Source organism: Protopterus annectens, chromosome 3.part1 (assembly GCF_019279795.1).
Source record: "Protopterus annectens isolate FY-2018-M chromosome 3.part1, PAN1.0, whole genome shotgun sequence".
Lineage (NCBI taxonomy): Eukaryota > Metazoa > Chordata > Ceratodontiformes > Protopteridae > Protopterus > Protopterus annectens.
The window spans coordinates 729,566,227-729,591,278 of NC_056732.1; the positions used below are offsets into that span (position 1 = coordinate 729,566,227).

General features: G+C 39.8%; 1 protein-coding gene across 4 annotated transcripts in view; it reads left to right on the forward strand.

Annotated features, from left to right (window-relative positions):
- The window catches only part of RIPOR2 (RHO family interacting cell polarization regulator 2), a 3,249,967-nt gene that overhangs the window by 2,953,712 nt on the left and 271,203 nt on the right, over positions 1-25,052 (forward strand). For all 4 annotated transcript variants that reach the window (XM_044067082.1, XM_044067083.1, XM_044067084.1 and 1 more), the window contains one exon: positions 8,351-8,434. In XM_044067082.1, the coding sequence (XP_043923017.1) occupies positions 8,351-8,434 (84 nt within the window). The remainder of the gene's footprint in view (positions 1-8,350; positions 8,435-25,052) is intronic.

Here is a 25,052-nt window from a genome sequence, read left to right on the forward strand (position 1 = left end):
TCTAGTAAGCTTCTTTGAAAAGGTTACAGAGGCTGTGGACAGTGGTCATTCTATGCACAATGAGCTTGACCTGGCCCTAGCTTTTGACACTATCCCCATGCAGGTGTTATTGGAAAAATTAGACAAGCTTAATGTACATCTCTACATTGTCCAGTGGATTGCAAATTGGCTATCCAATACATCCTAAGCTGTGAAAGTTGCTGGTTCCCTTTCTGAATGTAAAATTGCAATTCATGGGGTGCCAGAGTGATCAGTTCTAGGCCCTCTCCCATTTGACATTTATTTTGCTGACAATCCAAGCCAGTATCCAAGAAGTGTGATTGACCAAGTTTTCTGATGACTGCAAAGTAGGCACTGTTATCCACTCATCCACTGATACAAAACATTTCCACAAAGGCTAGAATATACATGGCATATCAACAACTGTCTTAAACTAGTATCATATGGCAGAAAAGTTGCTCCCACCTCATAGGTTATAAATGCTGGTACTCTTCAGACAGATATGGTGTTTATGTGGATAACTCCTCCTGCCATTCAAACCTCATGTTTTCACCATATTCAGAAAATCCTATCTGGCTCACTTGATTTCAAAGAGAAATGTCTTCAAGATCAAAAGAAGTTATCCTGCTACTGTAATCTTCCCTTATCAGACTCATTGTTGAATGCAGTGCCCCTTTGGTATATACGCATCCAAGCATATTCCTCAATTGGAAAGGCCTCAAACATTTCTAACCAAGAAAAATAAAGGTCTTATATGTTTCAAGTACCCTGAGAGATTAGCGCAGCTCTCCTTATATACTCAAGTCGCCTCCAGGTTGCTGCAAATTGACCTGTGTATTGCTTTACAAGACATGAAAGACCCACTTCAATTTGACCCTCTGTTTCTTTGCAAAACCAGTATAAAAGAAATAATGATCACGGACAAGCTATGAGGACCTTCGGCTTTGCACTATGGGGTGGGGCCCAAGTCAGAGGTTCAGGATGGGTACGTCTACTACGTCTGTGTCAATGTCCCCTTGTAGAGTTGAGGAGTGTGGTGGAGGCGTATTTTTGAAAGATAATTATTTATCATCTCGTCTAGGTAGCCACAAAAAAGTTATGCCTTTGCCCTCCAGTATTGCGAGCGTCCACATATAAAAACTGGTGTTGATATATTTTTTCTACACATGAACCCATACACTAACATTACCCTTAACAAACCGTCTCTCCCAACATAGATGATTTTTTTTTCACATAAGCACACACACACACACACACACACACACACACACACACACACACACACACACACAAGCCAGGTCTTTCTAAAAATACAGTGCTGTTGAGTCATGTCCGACTCTTGTAGTGACCTAGGAATAGCCAGTGCTGTCCTCAGAGTTTATTAGGCAAGTAGGGAAAGGAAATATAGTGCCAGACCTTCCATCTGTAATACACACTGTAGAATCCGCTACAGCCAGTTTATACAGTTGCCAGTCCAGCTGCCACATGTCTTTGGGATGTGAGTGGAATCTGTGTACCTACAAAAATGCACACAAACAGAGACAGGACATAACGACTTGTTATGGTAACCCCTTACACACCTGTAATGTCTTTAGGATGTTAGAGGAAACCAGGGCACCTGGATAAAAGCCTCAGAGTTGGGGAGGACATGCAGACACTACACAGAAGGAACCACAGCCTAGAACATAACCAGATAACCAAGCATTCTGACATGCCAACACTACTCTCAGCAGCACAGTGCCAGTGATGAGCTGCTTCAACACACGCTGCTCAGACCACTAAATGATAACCAGTTATGTACATGTTTGAAGAATGACTGTGATGTAAGTAAAAGAAATTAAATTATGCCCATTTGTTACTCTCAGATGCACTGCAACATGTCATGCATAGCCACAAATGCATGCATAAATCACAGCAATGATAATTTATATTCATTTCAGTAAAGTGCAGTGCACTGGGTGACACTGCTCCCACCATGCCAGACAGCGACTGTTCAACAACAATAGGACAAATTACATTTATCCACAGACTGTCCTATACACAGCAGTTCTAACCACTTTGTTGACTATATACCTCATATGTCTTGTAATTAAAAAAAAAATAATGGACACTAATTTTACACAAACACACAGTAGTCACTATACAAATATTCAGCAATCGCTTCAATTATTAATGCAAGAATCAGAGATAAAGACAAAAGTATTGGGGAAGCAAAGGCCCAAAATCAGGGACAGATTTTAAATATTGCTCTTTATTTTAGCAATATTCAGTGCATATAATGGGTTTACAGTTGCATGCATTTTCTGAATAATGGGAAGTTTGAAACTCAAATGTCTCTCATTTAGTGACTGCAGTCCTTGATATGGTAAGAAGTATGGTATTTTACTTGGAAGACAACAAAATATGACACAAAATGAGAAATGTTCTTCTAAATTAGGGATAGTCTCCAACTTGTGGACATTAGTTTAAGGAATCTACTGTTCAGAATCTCTGGTTGCCTGCTGGGGGGGGCTTAACCTTTTACTATCCAGTCCATTCTATGAAATCCACACCTAGACAGCAACATTTGCTTTACTTCCTGCTGTGGGTGTTTTCATGGTGCACATTCCTTTCAGTATAAACTTCAAAAATTCTGAGCATTCAGCTTGGACTCCCACCCATGAGCTACACAGTGAATTCTGATTCGTTCTCAAGCCTGTGAGTAGGACCAAGATGAAAGCTTGGAAATTAAGTACATCAAAGGTACATCTCTTCCACAGATCCCTGGTAGCCTTCATCCGTGTTTTTTTTTTTCTCTTTCACTCTGAGATTGAGAAGAAGGAAATCCAGAAAAGTATTCCTATCCATGGCCCCTTAGTCGCCTATGAGTAAGGCCACCTATGAGTCCAGGGACAGGGATTCCAGCCTCTCCTGGTCACTAAGGTCCCTAAAACCAGCACAATTTTTATTTAGGAGCCTCCAGAAATTTTTGAGTTTGTTGATATCTTGAGTGAGGTTCTTCCCAAAGTGAGCACCGTACACAATAATGAGTCTGATCAGTACTGAGGATGTTAACGTCTTTGGATATAGTAGAAATATATTTTGTGACTACTGGTTGTGCTGTGTGGAATGATTTTCTGACCACATTTGCTATGTGATTAAAGCAGAAAGAATTATCAACCCATGTCCCCAGATCCCTAACTATCTTTTCATTTAATAAGGGAGTGCTATCTATACTATATGTTATGGGTAATTGATGTTTTCAAAAAAACAAAACTTTTTACTGTTCAGACTAAGCCCGTCTATACATAAGATTAACTAGGGTAAGCTATTTCTGAAAGGTACAAATATAATTACACATAGTTAGTGTTAGTTTGCAGATCTGGTTAACCAGAGGTCCTGGTTCAGTTCTGAGATTGGAGAAGGAGATGCAGAATAGAAGAGAACCCAGTATAGACCCCTGGGGGCTCTTCACTGACTATATTAGCATAGATGAAGAGGCACCTGCCACATGACATGAACTGTGTGGGTTCTGTCTTTCATCCAATTGTTTATCCATCTTAAAGCATAAGGATCTATGTTTAAGGCAGATAGAGTCCTTACAGTTTTGGCATGAGGTATGGTATTGAATGCTTTGGCCAGATCAAGATAAGCTTATGAACATCATGGTTACTATCTCAAAGAAGTTAATAAGATTTAACAGGAAAGATCTCCCCTTGACATCAAACCAAGTTGGATTATTTATATTTTAATTAATGAGATTAGTTATAACAACTTTCATAGCCTTATGAGTCTGATATATAAACCGTTTCCAACATTCATGGTAGGGCCATCCTATGGACAGATATCACCACAGCAGTACACCATGATTCAGGGATATAACCTGCTGATAAGCATAGTTTAAACAATTTAGAGATGTTTGTCAAGAGCATGTTTGATCACCCACCCATATATGTTGTCAGGGGATATGGAGGAAGGGTTTTTGGTCTTGATAACACTTAAGAACATATAGAAGGTGTGAAGGATTCTTGGATGAGTGGTGTTCAAATAAAGATTTCAGAAGTGAAGTTTGCAATGAACCTATTTGCTAGTATAACTGACAGAGTGGGGGGAGCATGCAGAAAAATTTCAGAACAATGTTGAGTGTCATAGGCGTATACTAGGCTAATGACCACTGGGGCCTTTGTAAGCTTAGCCATGCATCCCAAATGTATCCAGCATGTTTTTGAGCCTTATTGGTTATTTTAAGGAAAATGTATAAGCTAAGGCATAATTTACATACTGGCTCTTTCCATTAGAAAAATAAGTGTTAGACCCAAGGTAAATTTCTGGTTTCCTAATCACTGGTAATGGTTACACTTGAATAGGGCTAGGGAAGAACTCTGCTTCCCTTGGATAGGAACTGTGTTCCACAGGAGGAGGATTCTCTGAGACGCATATAAGGCTTGACCCCACAACCATCATATCATCACCTGTACTGTCAAAACACACTTGCTTTCTGTGCTGAGCTACACTTGTAATCAAACTATTGTCTTGCTTTTGGATGACTATGGCAAGACTCCAACTTACAATCTTCTGATCTGAAGTCAGATGCCCTATCAATTAGACTAAGTGGCCAACCCTGTGGGTTGCTTTACTGGTATGTATTGCACTTTTTAGTTTCTTGGTAACATTTTCTATACCATCCTTATTCTGAAGAGTTCTAGCTGTGCTGTGCAGTTTAAGTATTTTTTTATATTTGTACTATATTTGGCTTTAGTTTGAACTACTAAACCTATGCATTTATATAAGTGGTTATAACACTTGTTAGGGAATTTCGCTGCTGTATCGGGGTCAATGTTAGTGATGTCTTGGCTAAATTTGGAGATGTCAGCATATAATTGTATTGAATGCGTGATGAGAGACCTTGGGACCCAGGTGGACAATAGTCTCTCCTTTGATAGTCACATCGCCACAGTAGTCAGGAAGTCCTTCTACGTGGCACACCTCATCATAAAAGGGTTCTCATCCAGGAAAAAAAGAGGTCATTGTTCCCCTCTACTCGTCACTCATTAGACCCATTATAGAGTACAACGCCACTTTTGGAATGTACCTCACAAGACATCTTCAGCAGCTGGAAAGGCCACAGAAGTACCTCACAAAGAGGATTACTGGCCTCAAACAAATGCCCTACACTGACCACCTCAAAAAACTTCAGCTTTACTCTGTAGCATATTGCCTACTTCAAGGTGATCTCTGCCTAACATATAAAGCTATATCAAACCCAGAGCTGTTGGACATGCTACACCTAAAAAAATCCCAATCCCTCGAAGCTACACGCTCTAGGGACCTAAACCTTGTCACCACAATAAACCGGACACGCTGGAGGGATAGATTCCTGTCCCAGAGACTTCTATACTCTGGAACAAGCTACCCATCTATGTCAAGCAAAGTTCTTCATTAGCACTCTTCAAGAAAAATCTTGATGAGTGGATGGGAAATAGGAAATACACCCCAGGCATCACTTCTGTGTCACTGCTGGACAGTGGCACAGGAAAATAACTTTCTTGGGTGGCGTAAGCTATGGTACCTTGCTGGCTAGGCTTATGTAGGCCCTTGGGCCGATAGCCTAGTTACCTACCTATGAACCTATAAAGTTTGTTCCTTTAAAAATCTTTAATACATGGACATTTGTTATACTGGGTATGGTGGTACTGAAATTAAAGTTTAAGAATTTATGGTCTGTCTTAACTGGTGAAGGAGAGATGAGAGAGAGACGAGGGAATCAAAACAGGCAGAAGCACTTGCTAGAAGCAAATCAGAACAATCAAGCAGAAACAAGTGCAAGCTAATGCTGGCCTTGGCATAATGGAGCCCAACTGTCAACTAGGTGGACAAATGACTGTTGTAAAGAGAAAATGAAAATATGCTCAGTACTTGCTCTTCAGCTACAACTGTGGTGACCCTGCATGGCCCCACAATAAATAGTAATTAAGTAAAACAAAAGAACCAAATGTAAAGCAACTCTAGGAAAGGATCTTGTGTTCAGGTGCTCATATCATAGCACTTATCTTTCTATTACAAGAACAACTGCAGTATTTTCCAAGATGGCCCTCTACACCTTGCTAAACAAGGTGTTCTTTATGAAAACTACAGTTTCTGTATAAATGCTGAAAAAACAATTGCTGCATTAAATCAAGTGCAATAAAGTTTTGCTTGTACTGAAAGGACTCAGAAAAATTGTCAAATCAGGTAGAAAATCTCTTAATGTTGCGTCTTTTGACTTTTCCCGGTTAGGAGTCGCCACAGTGGAACTCCGGTCCGCTAATGATTGGCAGTTGATTTTTACGTGCTGAGTTGCCAGCCCTAATGCACAACCTTCAACGAAGGTATGCCCATTCACGCATGTCTCCATGCAGAAGACGCTCTAGCTGAGAGTCGAACCGGTCAGCGTCTTACTGTGAGGCGACAACGCTAATGCAGCACCACCACCGTGGATAGGTAGAAAAAAATCTCTTAATACCATACACAAAAGTACAGCTCAGAGCATTCTATCCAAAAGGAGAGTAATTGCAATTAAGCAAAAAAAAAAAGAACCAGCAAGGAAATGGCAAATTGCTTATGAGGGATTGGTGTAAATAAGGTAAAATGGTGCAACTAGGTTAATGAATATGGTATATATTGTAATTTTTAATGTTTAATTCTTCTTGATTGTGACCGAGTACATTATAAGGCAGATTCCAAAAGACTTGCTCTTGGTGTAAGTGACTTACCCTGAGTTTACACTGCAGAGTGAGTTACTTGCACCAAGAGCAAATCTTTTGGAGTCTGTTCACCACTGTAAGACTAATTTATATAGGTAGGCTTTACACAGCAATAAGTCGCTATCACTGAGAGCAAATGTTTTGGAATGAGGACAGGCTTACACCAGAGTAAATCACTTATGCTGACAGCAAGTCTTTTGGAATCAGGTCCTGTATCTACAGTTCATATTTATTACATGTAGCACACATCATATATGCAAGAGAATGCTTTTTTACTTGAATGTGTGTGTTTTTGTGGAGTAAGAGGGGGATTCTGGTATACCTCTCAACTGTCCTTGATATCTCAGAATGCCCCTTATTTTGCTTCATATTTATTCGTAACGTTCATAACATTTTTTCCTTTACATCATTGAGTATTCTAGTCAGTCGATAATGCCAGCTGTTAGAATTTCATGCTTCTTATGGTCCCAAAAGCATGTTGATGCAACACCTATTGTTCTATTAACATTTTTAAGTGAATTAGAGTAATATTTTAAAATCGCCCTCCCCCAAACACATTATTGTTGGCTTTGTCCACAATTCCTGATGTAACTGGCCACACGTCGAGAACATGTACTTGCTTTTTCTATGCTGCTTAGCTAGACCTACCTAGTCTGTAACTTGATTGTTCTTTCTCATGAAGCAAGTTTGAAATAGAAGTCTGCTGTATGATTTTAATATAAAGAACTGGAGTGCCTGATGCAATGACTGTAGAGTATTTGTTACACTAGAAATTGATTTGGATCATTCAACAGCTTACCGTGGGGGGGGGGGGGGGTTAACAGATTATCCTAGAAGGGAAACCTTTGTCTTCAGATTGAGGATAGTATTTGTATTGCTTTAATGCTGACTGAAAATCAGGTGACAGCACATAAGAAACGCATGTTGCAAAGGAATGAGGAGCTGAAAGCCAGTAAATATTACATACATGTAGTTGCATGTTTGCATGACTGTCATAGCATACTAATTCTGCTCAGCATAAACCCGGCAAAATATGTACCACAGTTGTAACTGATACTCAGAGGCTTCTGCATAAGTGACTTAATGGATTGTCTACGACCAGCTTACTATTGGAAGGTTAACAGATTGCCGAAGGAAGGATAAGATGCATACTAGAATGCTGACTGAAAAACTAAACTAAGTAATAGCACATAAGACGTGTTAGATGAAAGGAACTGGCACTGAATGTCAGTATATATGTACACATCCACATCTGCATAATTGTCATTGTGCACTAATTCTGCTGAACAATAAACAAGACAAAATATGTGCAGTGGTTATAGTTGGCTTCCACAGAGGCCAGTGCATAAGTCACTTATTGGGCCATCCACCATCTTGGCATTTCCAAGTAAGCAGCATTCCACTTACAAGTGCAGTTGTAGACTGTCATAGAACTATGGAGTGGTAGTTTGGTGGGGAGGTGCCGTAGGCGCACTACAGGGTAATTAAAAAGGAAATCCAAATAAGTGTAAACAGTGTAGTTATAGTACTAAGAATGAGAATAATTGTCTTTCTAGCTGTGGCATAGTTTGCCCTTAATGTATTGCACAGAAGCCTACCCACTAATATTGTGTTTTTTTCCTTTTCAGGCTTTGATTTACTATACTGAAGCACTGAGGGAATCTAATGTGCACCTACAGAAGTCTGCCTGCATGGCACTGAAGTGTCTAAAAGTGAGTAAACCTATTTTGATGCCATCATAAAAAATGTAATGGTGTAATTGGCATATTATCTTGTGGGCAGAGGTAATTCTCTGAATGACCAAAGTACAGGGAGGAATAATACTGGTTACTTAGCAAGTCTTCCTAGCCATGGTCACCTAAATCCAAGGCAGTTAAGAAAATGTGATTAGGGTAGCATGAATATGGTAGCTGTATAACTAAATGATTATGATTAAGTTTTGTTACCTGAGCTATTTTTTACCAATCAGTTTGTAACAAACACTGGTTAGAATACTCTTAACTGCCAAAATGAACAAGCCAGACCTGTGTGGAAAAATGTGTACAGATGAGGGAAGTACAAATAAGTGCCCCTTAGTGTATTGTAGCATGCAAAAATAAAGTGATTACATTTCATTTCCCGGCATTCTGTGCAATTTGTAATTTTCACATCTGGTTTGTGTAGACTTTATTTAGTTGTAGTTGCTAAAATGTATGTATATTGGAAAGAGGGAAAAGGAGCATTTCTGAGCCAGAATGGTATGTTTTTCTTTTATCTGTCTGTGACAGATATAACTAAATAAAAAAAGGCAATGAAGGCATGAGTGATTACTAATCTAGAGCAAGAAAATATCCTATTGATAGTCACCAGAACTAAGAGTATCCTCTGATTTTTCTTGTTGCAGACACATCCACTGCATAATATAACTGGAAGATCCTAATATTTTCTCTCACACTGAAACAGAATGTAGACCAGATCCTTAGTTCAGTGGACCTGATTAACATAAAGGAAAAATAAAATAACTAAGTAGGATGCCAGTAAAGAGTCTATGCAGCTGAATTTTCTTGTCTGTTGCACAGACTACTAAGCAGGCCATATGGGATCATAGGAGGTTACTAGGCTAACGATCCTAGATCCTTTTTAATCCTAGCCATTCATACCTCAATTTTTCCAATTATCAATGCCCACAGGCTAGAATGACTTGGATATATGCCTGTGTCATAGGGTATCTACAGACTGCCCCTGTCCATAAGGGCTACAGTCAGCAAACTAGAAGTGAATTTGCAAATTAGCATCCATTGAATAGGCTTAGGGAAGAGCTCAGTTTCCCATGAATGGGAGAGTCTTTTCCAGAGGATGGGTAATCTCTGTGGCACATACTTGTCCCTCCAATGTGTTAGGTTCCAGACTAGGTTTAGATCAGTAGTCTGTAGGAGACTAAGGATAAGGCTTTGAGGCATTCTGTATAGGGCATAGTATTCACACCCTGTATCCTTTTAGTGAGGAAACTATGTGCCGTCTCCAACTGTTGCAAATGCATGGTCAGGTACACGCCAAAGGGTGCATTATACTCTGTTATTGGTCTAATGAGTGGTGAGTATAGTGGGACTATGATCTGCTTATGGATGCTATGTTCTTCCTAATAAGTTGTGCCTTCTAGAAAAATTTTCTCAATAACGTAGACCCATGGATGATCAAAATTCAGGTTACTAAAAAGTAGGCAGTCTCCCAAAACATAATCAAACCCAAAGAAACAAGGTGACCAGGTTGAAAGTATGCACAAAGCCAGGAACTGCACCAAGATTAAGTAGTAAAATCGAATTTATTAAAAATGATTAAGTGCTTTCATCCTATTCTATTTAGGACTTCAAAGAATAGGACAAAAGTGTTTAATCATTTTTAATAAATTCAATTTTACTACTTGATGTTGGTGCATTTCCTGGCTTTGTTCATACTTTCAGTCTGGTCACCTTGTTTCTTTGATTAAGATTCAGGTTACTGTCATCCTAAGTTCTCAAGTCCCTTACCACTGGGTCTGCTGCAAGGGGAGTGTTATCAGTGCTGTAATTCTCAGGGGTGGTCGTCTTCCCAAAGGGTATAATTATGCATATTTTGCACTGAGTTTTAGGCCATGGTCCTCACATCAGTTATTTGTCTGTGTCAGACCCTCCTGGAAGGTAGCTACATATTTGGGGGATTCAGTGATTGCACCCTGCTTGCAGTCATCTGCAGATTTGGTTAGCCAAAGGCCCTTTACATTTGCCTTGACTTCAGAGAAGTATATTCCAAACAGAAGTCCCAGTACCTAGCCCTGTGGGTCACCACTAGTAACAGGCCTCTTGGTGGAGGTTGATTCCCCACCTTAACTTCCTATGTACTGTCTGTGAGACATTTGGATATCTATCAGGTGACATAGGGATTTATACCTAAATTTGTGAATTTATGTATATTATCTGAGTGACAAGCCAGAGCATTTCTTTGTGCCGGTCCCAAGTTATAATATATGGGTTGGAGACAGTGGCATTGACAAAAAGGCAGGAGTCAGAGCTGGACGTGGCAGAGTTAAAGATGTTAAGATTTGCACTGGGTGTGACGAGGGTGGACAGGATTAGGAATAAGTATATTAGAGGGTCATCCCAGGTTGGAAGGTTTGGAGACAAAGCCAGAGAGGCAAGATTACATTGGTTTGGACATGTGCTAAGGAGGGATGCAGAGTATATTGGGGAAAAAGATGCTAAGGATGAAGCTGCCAGGTAACAGGAAAAGAGGAAGGCCTAAGATAAGGTTTATGGATGTGTTGAGAGAGGACATGCAGGTGGTTGGTGTGACAGAGCAAGATGCAGAGGACAGGAAGAAATGGAAACAGATGATCCGCTGTGGCGACCCCTAACAGGAGCAGCCGAAAGAAGATCTGAGTGACGTATTGTGTCAAATGCCTTTACCTGGTCAATGTGGGCAGTATGTACCTACCTTTTTTCCCTCGCTCATATCTATAGTGACCTTCTCGAAGAAGCCCACCAAGTTTAGTAGGCTTGACCTGCCCCTGACTAAAACAAACTGGGATGGGTCTAGTGTTTGAAGATTTCCTATGTCTTTGTTCATCAGGTCCATGATTCTTTCCATGGCCTGGCATATAAGACTAGTCAGACCTATGGGTCTGTAGTTCCAGGGTCTGTTGATGGTCCAACTTTGTGTAGAGGGATGACTGTTGCAGTCCCTCCATTCTCCAGATATGAAGCCTGTCTGGATGCTGTGGCTGAATAGAGATTCTAGTTGGCCTAACAGTTCATGTTTCATGCTATTTAGGAGGTATCCTGGGGTATTATCAGGATCCATTGATGCAGTGTTTCTAGCTCTGGAGAGTGCAGTGAGGAGCTGTTCTTTAGTGATAGTTGGGGGAGAAATGGTAGAGCTCTTGAAGCTGAAGAGGACTGTAAGGGAATACCTTAAATAAGAAAACTGTTTCTCAGCTCCTGCCACTGATTAGCTTGGTTTAATTCCTATTCCATCAATGAATGCAAAAGGAATGTTTCCTAACTGACCCTAGCCAACAACTTTTAAGACTTCAAGAAAAAAAAACTTTGTAGTAAAACAAAGTTCAAGATACAACAAACTTTAATATAATTAGACCAAAATAAAAAAAATGGAAATATCCAAACCTTAAATGGAAAAAAATCCAAAAATTAGTGCAGTCAGATAGCAGTTTTAAACTCAGAGCTCTTGTAGAAGGAAAATATCAGTTGGAAGTATTAAGGTGATCTCTTCTGTAAGAAGATCTTGATTTAGGCTTTAGGACTCACACTTGTTAAAGAATTTGGAAGCCCAGCTTTGAACCTTTTCCATATAGCTTTTGTATATGAAACTAATACAGATGAAGAGAATATCACTCCCTAATGTGGAAAGTGGTTTCTTTGGTCATCTTGTAGAAGACCTCATGGACATTTTGAAATTTGATGTACAGGACAGCAAGACATGTAGCAGAATCAGGAACTAGAGTGCCAGTCGTCATGCTTGTTTTGTTAAGGCTTAGGGCCAGAAACTTATTCCTAAACCTGTTGTTTAAATAGAGACTGACAGCATTTTGTTTGCCTGTCCTCTAGCCTTCCAATTTTGTCATAATAACTGAGAAAAGCATTTCAGGTGGCTAGAGATGGCTTATAATTAGTGTCATCCAAGTAAGACTTTTCCTGACTGCATGCTACCTGAGATCATGTCAGGAAAAGTCTTAGTTGGATGACACTAATTTTAGGTCATCTCTAGCCTTCCAGTTTTGTCATAACTGAGAAAAGCATTTCAGGTGGCTAGAGATGACCTAAAATTAGTGTCATCCAAGTAAGACTTTTCCTAACATTCTCTCAGGTAGCATGCAGTCATAAATTTTATATTTTATAATGCTGCAGCCTACTGCTCATTAAATCAAAACCTGGAATCCTATCCAGGAAAGAATTCAGTAGCAGAAACAGAGGAGGATGTGATTTCTGTTGTGCTGTCCAAAGATTCCTGACCCCCAAAGACTGAATTTATAGTATGAAAGTAACTTGGGTCAAATTGTTTAAATGTGCATGCAATAGAATCAGGATTTCATCTGTTTAGAGAGGGATCCAGAATGGATGTAGCAGCCCGTGTTTGATGGTCCTCCTTCAAATTACAGTTTTCACAGGAGGTTTGTAGAAAAATGGGTTAATTTCTATATAAACCTTTATACAACACATATTTCCTTCAAAAGATGAATATTTGAAGAAATTTCTTTGGGCAAAACATTCTCTAAAGAAAGACATGCAGTGATGAGTTATATAGGTATAGGGATGACCAGGTAGAAAATCTGGAAAATAGGTCAAGAAGGAATACATAACCAAGTTGTTATGTACCTAAAGATATGAATGGATAAATTATACATTCATAAGTAAGTACTAGGATAGCAGCCCTTGCAGGCCATTTTAAGCCTAGCCAGTTTCACCTGTTGTACCCAAAATAATCTGATTTGGATATATAATGGCTTTACCTATATCATGTTTGATAATCGTATATTACCCCTAATGAGAATAACTGAGATTATACCATATATAATTTGAGGAGACCCATGCATGAGGAAAGCACTTAGGAGATGCCTCTGTCCATTAGTAGTACCAGGGGCAGTCCTGGTGTAAATGTTCCTGTGTCCCATCCAGAGATCCAAGTTATACTTGAATATGGACAGGGATGAAGCTTGTTTTATGTGGATGGGGAGTCTTGCCAGAACAAGGGTATCCTTTGTGAGATGTACCTGTCCCTCCAAGTCTAAAACTGAGATGTATGCTAAGTCCGTTGATCATAGGTTAAAACAGTTTTAGATGACAAATGTCATGTTTTGAAAGACTCCTCGCATTTCTTACAACCCTTGAGCCAAAATAGATTTGAAGATGTCATTTTGTTACAGTTGATGAAACTGCGAGTATTTTAAACAAAGAACTCATATTGCTATGCGAGCAAGATGCGCCCCAACCTTTACCAACACTGTGATGTATGTGTGGGAAACAAGGAATGTTTTTGTGAGTGGGTGGTTTCAATGTGTGGTTATATCTGTGCTTTTTAGAGGACATATTTTGGATAATGACTGATGGATCAAAACATTTGATAAAGTTAATTGAATTTTTGAAGTTTACGACAGAATTTTTTAAATTTACACACTGCTGGTCGTCGATTTTGTGAATTATTTGATGTGATCATCTACAAAATTCCTGCAGAGAATTGTTTTTAGTCAATAATATATTAGAAGCCAACAATTTCCAATGCTTACTTAGATTATCAGTTACCTTCCACACAAACAAAATGCTAGTATAGTTAAGGGCCAAATGGTGAGTGTGTAATAAAAGACATCCAGTGAATTACATTTCTAGCTGGAGTTAGAGACTTTAAAGAAAATGTTTTTAGAAAAAGGGTATCCACTTTACTTAAGAAGGACTGAACTGCAAATTCAGAATGAGAGAAATGGTAGATTTAAACCAATTTTCACTGGCAGGGAAGTACATAATCTAACTACAAGAAATGACAGAAATACAAAAGGTAAGGATGATAAAAGTCCCTCAGGAATGTTTGCATTACCTTTCTCCCACCTGGTTTTCTGTCTTATAAACATCTTTTATAAGAATTGGAACACCGTAGTAAGTGCGGACTCTAGTTTACAAAAGAAAAATTGGAACCCAAATTAAGTTTGGTTTTAAAAAAAAGAAAAATATTAAAAATTTACTGGAGTGCATCCCCAAAATAATAGAATGTTTGAGTGTGGAGCCTGCGCACAATGCCCACTCATACTTAAGAGGAATGAAGTTGATGTGCCACCTCACTTTGTAGTAAATTGTAAAGATAATTTTTTCCTGTGGAACTTTGAAGGTTGTCTATGTTTCAAAATATGATTTTTACAGTGCATTTTACATTGAAAATACTGAACATGCTTTGAGGAAACACAGTTATCAGCATGTGCATTGCATTAAGATGCATGATGCAACAAATCCTTTATATAACCTGCCAGAATGTTATGCAATTTAATTTTTTTTTTATCTAGAAAAAGGCAGTAAAGTCCCTGAGGGGTAGTGACTGGAAAACTCACTTAGAGGCATGTGAACTTTTCTGGCAGGTTAAATTCAATGTAGAAGTGCTTCCAGGATTGAATGACTCTGTTTCCATCAGCAGTCTCTTAAAACTCCACCTTTTCCTACCGTTTAACTTAACTATTAGGCTGCTTTTCTGCCTACAGTATGATTCCAGTACTGTGTAGGTACCTGAAACTTGTTTGTACTTTATAAAACTTTCATTTTGGTATCAAATGAAGGGAAAGACCACCCACTTTTTTAAGCTTAACTTCTCACATAACTTGCAGAGGAATTTGTCTACACTTGCATGACATACCACAGACATGGAGAAATTTGTAATCAGGAATTGAGGCTGCTGAAAAACGAGAGAGAGAGAGGTGTGAAAGTGTTTTCCATTTTCTTTATTGCAGAGAGGAAGAGAACTTACAGTGATTCACAGCTGTTTCCAATGAAGCCATGCCTGTCATAGCAAGACACAGCAGTTAAATCAGTCAGTGGTTCAAAGACAGTTGCCATCTCTTTTGACAAATTTACATAAGGAGCATCACAGTACTGAAATGCTAAGCTTTAAACTTTGTATTTGTTGTTTATACTACTTTACAGTTTAGGATTACTTGAATGTAGTATTAAAGATATCTGTGACATTTACAGGAAAGTCAGAAAATATATTTTCTTGTAAAGTATCAGCACATTTACCAAAGAGTTGGGGGGAGGGGCTGTCAATTCATCTCGGACTACAAAAAGATACTTTGAACAAAGGCCTGCAGTTTAGCAACTATTTGGCTGCAGCTGTATAATTCCTTGGTATACTATAAAACAAGCCCTGAGACAGACACACACACACACATAAATGTGGGCCATTCAAGAAATAAAAGAAGCAGTCCTGTTACAGACAGTATATTAGATGACAGTGACTGACACTAATTACATTATATGTCAAAGAAATGGAAATATACCACTACTTACTTATGTTTAGCATGACTCATATAAAACAGACATGGGAAAGAGAAAGACTTGAAGAAAAATAAGATCACGTTTGTATGTCAAGCCCCATTGACAACTATTTTGCAGAAAATGTATTACAATTCTATAAGAAGCAGAGTGATTTTAAGGTGTTAAAATAAATCATAAAACTGAGTAGAGTAAAAAACTAGATTTAATTCTAAGGTGAAGTTTTCATTTAAAGATGAGGTGTTTTAAAATATCTGTGTATATATTGTCTCTTTAAATGTATTTAAATATATTGAATCGTGTGATCTTATTGTCATGTGACATTTCTAGTATTTAAATGTCCTATGGTGTTCAGTAGCTTTCATTCTAAAGAAGTCAAACTCTAAAACGATAAATTAAAACTATGTTTGCCTTATTCTACTGTCTTGGACTGACATGCTTTTATCTGGATTGGTGTTTATTACACGTTTGAGGCTGGTTTCATTTTTGGCTTTTATTGCAGCCTAAAACTGTAGTTATTGATGTGTGGTAGTCTCTGAGACATTATGATCCCAAACAGAAGTTTTCAATTAACTATTGTTCTCTTACCTGGTTGTCAAAGCTGCAAAAAGGCCTGCTACTTTTCGTACCAAGTCACAAACTGAATCAAATTTATTTATTCTTTTGTATTTGTTAACCATGGTAGAGCACTGATCACTTAAACCTTTTTCAGACTCTGCCTCAGAGACTAGTGACTTACTCTATCAAATAGGTACATGGAAGCTTGAGGTAATGGAACCCTGGAACACAGGAAGTAGCATATTAATAGTGTATATTTTCTGCACTAAATGCTAGACAGAATCACTTTTGGGTAACCATATGCTGTATCAACAACCCATGACCGCAACCTGTAGGCCCTTTTAATACCAGAAATTTCTTAGAAAATCCAATCCCTTATTTAGAACAGACAAATGTTGGCTGTGTGATGGGGAAGAAAGGGGTAACTTGGGAACATATGTTTTGTGAATGTAATGAGTTGGCAGACTTCAAACATTCTCTACAGAGTACTGTGTCAGGAATACTGAGTGAGCAAATGAGTGTAACTAAGGAAATTATTTATTTATTTATTTCTGAGCTGGGATACAGGATCTGAATTGCCTAGACATAGTAAAGCCTTGCTAAGTTTAATTCTCTTGGCTGCGTTTTAATTGAATCTAGAACATATGTTGCTGTTAAAAAGGGATAATTAGTAGACCATATAAAATATTGCACAATAGCTATAGGAATCAATAAAAGAGGTCAGAAAATATTGAAAAGAGAGATAAGATATGCAATTCACAAAGAAACAATTGCAGGACATGTGTATGGCTCCCAAATATACATCAAAGTCTAGAAGATTTTTGCCTGGAAGTCTTTGCATAGATATTTTTATACCCCAAGCAGAGATTAAAGAATTTTTTCTCAGGTAGATGGCAAATGTTGGGGGTGTGATGGGGAAGAAAGCGGTAACTGGGAAAATATGTTATGAGAGTATGATGAATGGACAGAATTTAAAAATTCCTTATGAAATACTCTGTCAGCAAACTAGTGTAACTAATGAAATGATCTTTTGAGCTGGGATACAAGATCTGAATTGCCAAGAAATAGTAAGGCATTGTTAAGTTTAATTTTGGAATCCAAGTTGAGCGACTCTACTTCTCCGAAACACCATTCCATCAAAAGCACGGACTGCCGAAATCCTTTCCTTGTGAAAAGAACCACTTGGCCACCATGGAAAAAAACAAATCTAAACCCATCCAAATGGGGGACTTCACCCCCACACCCCCTTACTTAAATGTACCAACTCCGAGATTGCACTACACTGACAAAATGGCAAAGTTCAGCATTCACGCTTGATATCAGAACTTTGGCCAGCTAACATCTACCTGAATTCAGCTGGACATATAAGTGAATTTAAGTACACTTTTATCTGCTCTTTTGCATATAGTACTGTATTTAATTTATTTCTTTGTGTTTTTCACTGAATATTAACTCAACTGAAGTTGTGGCTGTCTCTCTACAGAGTACTTTTTAGAATTTCTATGCAGCCATTGATAGCAGTGGGGGTAGTTTCAGCTCATCACTGACATCCTGTCTTGCCTTATATAAGTGGTACATTTTGAGTTATCTCTGCTTAATATCAGAGCTTTGGCCGGCTAACATCTACCTGAAATCAGCTGGACGTATAAGTGAATTTAAGTACACTTTTATCTGCTCTTTTGCATATAGTACTGTATTTTATTTATTTGTGTTTTTCACTGAATATTAACTCAACTGAACTGTACAGTTAGTTCCCCACCCACTCTCCCTGTTCTTGTTTTAGTATTAATGTTGGTGGCGCTGAAATTGCCCACCCCTCTTGTAGATTTGTATTTGGATACTCCTCCTGGGCCCGTCTCATTTGCTCACTCAACTGAGTGCAGTGAGATCATATTTTGATTTCAGGCACTCCTACTGTGTACAAAGAGAACATTTGGGAAGGACAACCCCTGTAGCCTCTAGATTCTACTCTGCCCCCAAAAAAAAAAAAAAAAATATATATATATATATATATATATATATATATATATATATATATATTATTCATCTACTCTTACTGTAATTGTCTTAGTTGCTCTTCTGCATGCTGTTATCTGCCTTCTGCACTTGTTTTTTAGTCATTTGTTAATTTTATTGCACTTATTTGAACTGTATTTGGCGTAGTGTTGATACACTCTCGGGTGTGCTGGCCTACACTACAATTTGAATTGTATTTACTGCTGTTTTAGCTGCTTTTCTGTAAAAGCTTGTTTCCTGCCTTTCCCATAACTAGTCAAGTCCAGATATAGGCTTGCTGTATCCAGGACTGTTGGTAAGCTTCTGAGCCCCCCAAGCCGTTCTGTGTTGAAGGGAAGCCTTCTAGCTTATCAGTGGGAGTGGCAAGCACTAGGTAGCCTATCTACCATGGGAAAAGTGTGTTTTGGTCCTGAAATTGTAGTTCATTGGCCGTTTGGGCAGTTTTTCCATCTCTTTCTACTTTCTCGTTAAAAGCCTGTTTTACGTTTGGTCCCCGCCTTTCCTATAACTAGTGTAATCCAGGTATAGATTTGCTGTGTCCAGGACTGTTGGTAAGCTTCTGAGCCCCCCAAACCTTTCCGTGTTGGAGGTAAGCCTTCTAGCTTATCAGTGGGAGTGGTAAGCATCAGGTAGCCTATCTACCACAAGGGGATTGGTCCCTGGCCCAGAAATTGTAGCTATTGGCTGTTTGAGCAGTTTTTTTCCATCTCTTTCAACTTTCTGGTTTGAAAGCCGCACTTGTGCCTGTTTCCCACCTTTCCTATAACTAGCCTAGTCCGGTTACAGAGTTGCTGTATCCAGGATTGTTAGTAAGCTTCTGAGCCCCCAAGCGTTTCTGTGTTGGAGGAAAGCCTTCTAGCTTATCAGTGGGAGTGGTAAGCACTGGGTAGCCTATCCTCCATGGGAAGAGTGAGGTTTGGCCCAGAAATTGTAGTTTATTTGTCCGTTTGTGCAGTTTTCCATTTCTTTCAACTTGCTGGCTTAAAAGCCTACATTTGTACTTGTTCCCCACCTTTTCTGTATCTAGTCTAGTCCAGGTACAGATCTGCTGTATTCCAAGTCTTTTTGTAAGCTTCTGAGCCCCTCAAGCCTTTCTGTGTTGGAGGGAAGCCTTCTAGCTTATCAGTGGGAGTGGTAAGCAATAGTAGCCTATCTACCACAGGAGGAGTGGTTCCTGGCCCAGAAATTGTAGCTATTGGCCATTTGGTCAGGTTTTTTTCCATCTCTTTCAACGTTCTGATTTAAAAGCCGCATTTGCGTTTGTTTCCCACCTTTCCTGTAACTAGCCTAGTCCAGATACAGAGTTGCTGTATCCAGGACTGTTGGTAAGCTTCTGAGCCCCGCAAGCCTTTCTGTGTTGGAGGAAAGCCTCCTAGCTTATCAGTGGGAGTGGTAAGCACCTAGGTTGCCTGTCTACCATGAGAGGAGAGGTTCTTGGCCCAGAAATTGTAGTTTATTGACCATTTGGACAGTTTGTCCATCTCTTTCAACTTTCTGGTTTAAAAGACCACATCTGTGTTTGTTTCCCATCTTTCCTGTAACTAACCTACTGGGTAGCACTAGAAAACCTTAAACTGATGAAAGCCTTCTAGCTTAGGAGAGAGACTTTGGAGTGATTAAGTATCAGTTTCCTGTACTTTCTTGCTGTACTTAACTGTTTTCTGCCTAAAAGCAGATTTTCCAGTGTTTATTGTGATTTAAAAGCTTGTTTTTTTCACATATTGTACTTATTTGACTGCCTGCACTTTTAAAAAGTTGTTTTTGTTTAAATAATTTAACTGTTGTAGGCTACACAATTCATGATCATTTGTAGTCGTTTAAAGCTGTTTTAAGTGTATTTTTTACTGTTTTTGCCTTATAGTTTCAAAAAAAAACAAAAAAATTCCTTGTTTCCCACCTTTCTAAGCTAGTATAGTCCAGTTTTCAGGCTAGTGCTGAATTCAGGGCTGTGATACTAGTTTCTGAGTTGCCCATACCTTACTTGGATAGAAGGAAGTTTCTCTGTTCACCTGTGAGAGAGGGGAGCTTTGAGCAACCTATCTGTCCCTGGAGGAGTGGTTCCAGCCCAGACGTTAGTAGTTTATTGGCCATTTTTGGGCTAATTTCTATCTCTTTTATTTTCCTACTAAAAAAACGCATTTGCACGGTTTTGCGCACCAGGCAGTGCCGGTTAGCTACGGTTAAATTATTCCCGGCTTCACTAAGTCTCCTCTTCAGTTTTTCCCTTGAAACTAGTCTAACTCTAAACCTAAGCACTCAAAAAGCATCTTACAGCCCAGCAATTGCTCAGACCTAATAGCAAGCACTAATATACCCTGACACATTGCCCAGCAGGGCAAGGCTCTGTATTCACCCCTCACCAACCAAGCGACTAAGCAGCTCACCCTACTATTCAGGCATAACCAAAGGTCAACTTCAGGTGCACTCTCCAGTCCAGCTGATGAATCTGGGTATCCTGAGGCAATGTTACAACTGCTTCATGTACACAGACAACCCTCTCCTCCTACCGCAAAACACTAACATATGCGAGAGATGCAATTATACAGACAAACTGGAAGCTAAGCTGTCTCCACCCAAGACTGGAACAGACAGTCAAGAGGAGAAGGTTAACACTTGCACCACAACTCCAGCCGTACACAGACCTACTAAAACAGCACTGGCAAAAAATACACATAAATACACAAAATCATACTTGGAGGCTCTAAATAAAAACCTGCAAAAGCATTAGAGACCTCCAAAGCAGACACCCAAACAACCTGCACTTCCCGTCACAAACCAGACAACACATAAACACAAAATCAGTGTGCCACACAATTGCAGCCCTTAAGGCAAAATAACATACCTAAGACACTAGTAATAGATGACTCTATAGTCAGGCACACTGACGTCCCACTCACTAAGCTGGATAAGCAGAAGGTTACTGTTAGCTGCCTTTCGGGAGCCAGATTCCGCCACATAACACAAGCACTCAGGTCACTCCAGAACAAGTACAAATATGACTGTCATTGTTCATGTTGGTGTGAATGACTTGAGACGTACCTCCCTGGACTACATGAAAAGAGACATGGAAGAGCTCTCTGATCATGTAGCCCAGGCTGGTATGACCCTGACCCTGAGTAGCATCCTGCCCTCACCAAGAATGATACCTCAGTATAAAGAAAAAATTATCAATTTCAACAACTGGCTAAGCTTCTGGTGTCATTCAAAGGGGATCCAGTGTCTGTCAGCCTGGGATGACATGCTCGACAAGCCACGTTGCTTTGCAAGAGACGGCTTGCACCTGTCACCCCTAGGCTTTCGAATACTGGCCAAGGCTCTTGCTGCCCCCATAGTGCCTTTTTTAGGCAAGGCTCAAAAGTCAAACCCACCTCCGTAAACAGCACAATTAACAAAAAACTGAGGGTTATGCTACTCAATGCCAGGAGTTTAAATCTCAAATGCACATGCTCGAATCACTCCTCAGTATAGAGAACGTCAACATCTATGCAGTAACTGAAACCTGGATCAAGGCTTCAGAGAGCACCCCAGCACTACCGGGCTACAACTCATACCACATGTTTTGGCCACAGAACACGGACCGAAACACAAAAGGGAGGGGGTGTATCCATATTCATCAAGGATACCTACACCTCCAGGTTAGTGGCGCACAGCATGATACCTCTGAGATCATCCATGTGCAACTAAGATTGGGCAAATCTGCAATGCAAATTGTGACCTGCTACAGATCACCCTCCATGACCCAGGACCAGCACTTCACCTTCCTGGAGACACTGGAAAACATGAAGGTCCTACCAGACACCCTGATAGTGGGCAATTTCAATTACCCTACCATTCACTGGGAAAACTACTCTAGTACAAATTCCAAGGCCTAGCGCTTCCTGGAATTCATCAACTGAAATGCCTTGGATCAGCTGGTAAAGTCCCCTACCAGAGGTGAAAATATATTGAACCTGGTCATCACCAACATGGGCAACAGGTGTTCCACACCGGAGGTCAACCTGTCACTGGTTAGATCAGACCATAAACTAATCACTCTGGATGTCCACACCCCACCACCACCCCCAACTAAGGAAACTACAGTAAAAAACTTTTCTAAAGCAAACTTCACCTTACTTAAGACAGAGGTGGTAAGTTTCACAGCCCCCACGCTAAAGGATAATGCTGCCCAAGATGCAGAAACCTTTACAAATGCACTCTATGAGCTCCTACAAGGATGCATGGATTGTGCCATCCCTAGCAAAACCAAGACTCACTCCTCTAAGAGAAGGAAACCAGTTTGGTGGACCCCTGCAATAAACAGACTATACAATAGAAGGAGGAAACTAGTTCAGAAAAAAAGCAAATCCCAAGAAGGAAAGACATCCCTGATCAGTATCAGTAAGAAACTGAGGTCCCTCATGAAATCATCCAAGGCTAACTTTGAAAGAAAAATAGCCAAGGATTCAAAAGATAACTACAAAGCCTTCTTTAGCTATGCTAAGAATCTAAGTGGCAACTCGCAGATATGCACTGAACTAGTGCAAAATAGCACAAAATATAGTAAACCTACTGATATTGCCAACATCCTGGCAGATAGATTCAGTGCAAACTTCACCCCCCTCTCACCAACAAAAGGGCCTACAACAATACTGGAAAAGTGTAGTGTCCCAAAAATCACAGACACACAGGTGAAAACAGCCCTTTCAAAAGCCAAAAACACAGCGTCAATGGGACCAGATGGTGTCCCAGGCTGCGTCTTGCACGAACTACAGAACAAACCCCCCACCTAAACACGTTGTTCAACCTCGGCCTTTCCACAGGCTACTTGCCCATAGAATGGCGCACAGTAATGGTTATTCCTCTCCACAAAGGAGGGGCCATAACTGACCCTAGTAACTATCGCCCCATAAGCTTGACTAGCCTGGTCTGCAAGACTGTAGAGTGCATCATCATGGAACTCATTAACAAAGACTTTGGGAACCTCCAAACACTTGAACCAACTCAGTTCGGCTTTGTTAAGGGCAGATCATGCCTACTAAACCTGGTTGACTTCTTTGAGACACTCATCAAGGCCATAGATGAGGGAAAAGTGGTTCACACAGCCTACCTTGACCTCGCCAAGGCTTTCGACACCATTCCCCACTCAGGTATTACAGAAAAACTCACCAGCCTGAACATAAACCCCTACGTCACAAGATGGGTTGCCAACTGGCTTACAGACAGAACTCACACGGTAAGAATAATGGGCTCCAGGTCTGACTCTAAACCAGTCACAAGTGGTGTCCCGCAAGGCTCGGTCCTGGGACCCCTACTGTTCTGCATATAACCAAGTTTGCTGATGACTGCAAACTGGGAGCCATAATTGACTCTCTGGCTGACATGGACATCCTGCAAAAGGGCCTTACTGAGATGGATACCTGGTGTCAAAGTCATGGCCTCAAGCTAAATGCCAAAAAATGCATAGTCATCCCGTTTGAGAAAAACAAAACATCCACAAATTACCACATAGGTGGCAGCCCCCTTAATACAGAAGAGGTAATAAGAGATCTGGGGACCCAGGTAGATGGTAATCTCTCCTTTGTCAATCATATTGCCAAAGTAGTTAGGAAATTCTATGTGGCCCATCTAATCACTAAAGGGTTCGCATATAGAAATAAAGAGGTTATAGTGCCTCTCTACTCATCACTCATTAGACCCATCATAGAGTACAATGCCCCATTTGGGATGTACCTCACAAGACACTTCCAACAGATGGAAAGACCACAAAAGTACCTCACCAACAGGATTACTGGTCTCAAACATATGTCCTATGCAGCCCGACTGAAAAAACTCCGGCTGTACTCAGTGACATATTGCTTACTCAGAGGTGATCTCTGCCTGACTTAAAAGCCATGTCCAACTCAGAATTGATGGACATGCTCCACCTAAGGAAATCCAAGTCACTGCAAGCAACGCACTCTATTGAGCTAAACCTCACCACAGCAATAAATAGAACATGCTGGAGGGGATGGATTCCTGTCACAGAGACTCCCCATGCTTTGGAACAAAATTCCAAATTACATCAGACAGTGCCCCACACTAGCACTCTTTAAGAGAAACCTTGACTAGTAGATGGGTAACAGAAAATACACCACTGGGATCACTTCATTGGCTCTACTTGACAGAGGATCAGTTAATTAATCAATGGGGCGGCGAAAGCTGACACGCACTGGCAAGGCTTATAAATGCCCTCGGACAGATAGCCTAGTACCTACCTATGAACCTATGGTGGCCAAGTGGTTCCTTTCACAGGGAAAGGAGGAAAGGATTTTGGCAGTCCGTGCTTTTGATGGAATGGCATTTCAAAGAAGCGGAGTCACTCAATTTGGATTAAGTGAAATGGGTTTTCGTGGAAAGAAGGTAGACCTATATATATATATATATATAATATATGTGGGTGGGTGTGCTCTCTCTCTCTATATATATGTATATATATATATATATATATATATATATATATATATATATATATATATATATATATATATATATGCACACACTTGCACATATGTATATTATACTCTGCTTGTTCACTAGAATGTACATATGCAATTTTTCTGTGCAGCTAGTCTGAATTACTCTTATTGCTTATGTTTCTGACTTTTTTGTTTGTGAAATGTTTTGTATTTCACTCGGGCTGAGCCTGAAATGTTAAGTATTGATCAGTGCACTTCCCCTGTAAATAAATATAAATAAATAAATAGGAGTATGTCAAAATTAACTAAGCCGCCATAAAATG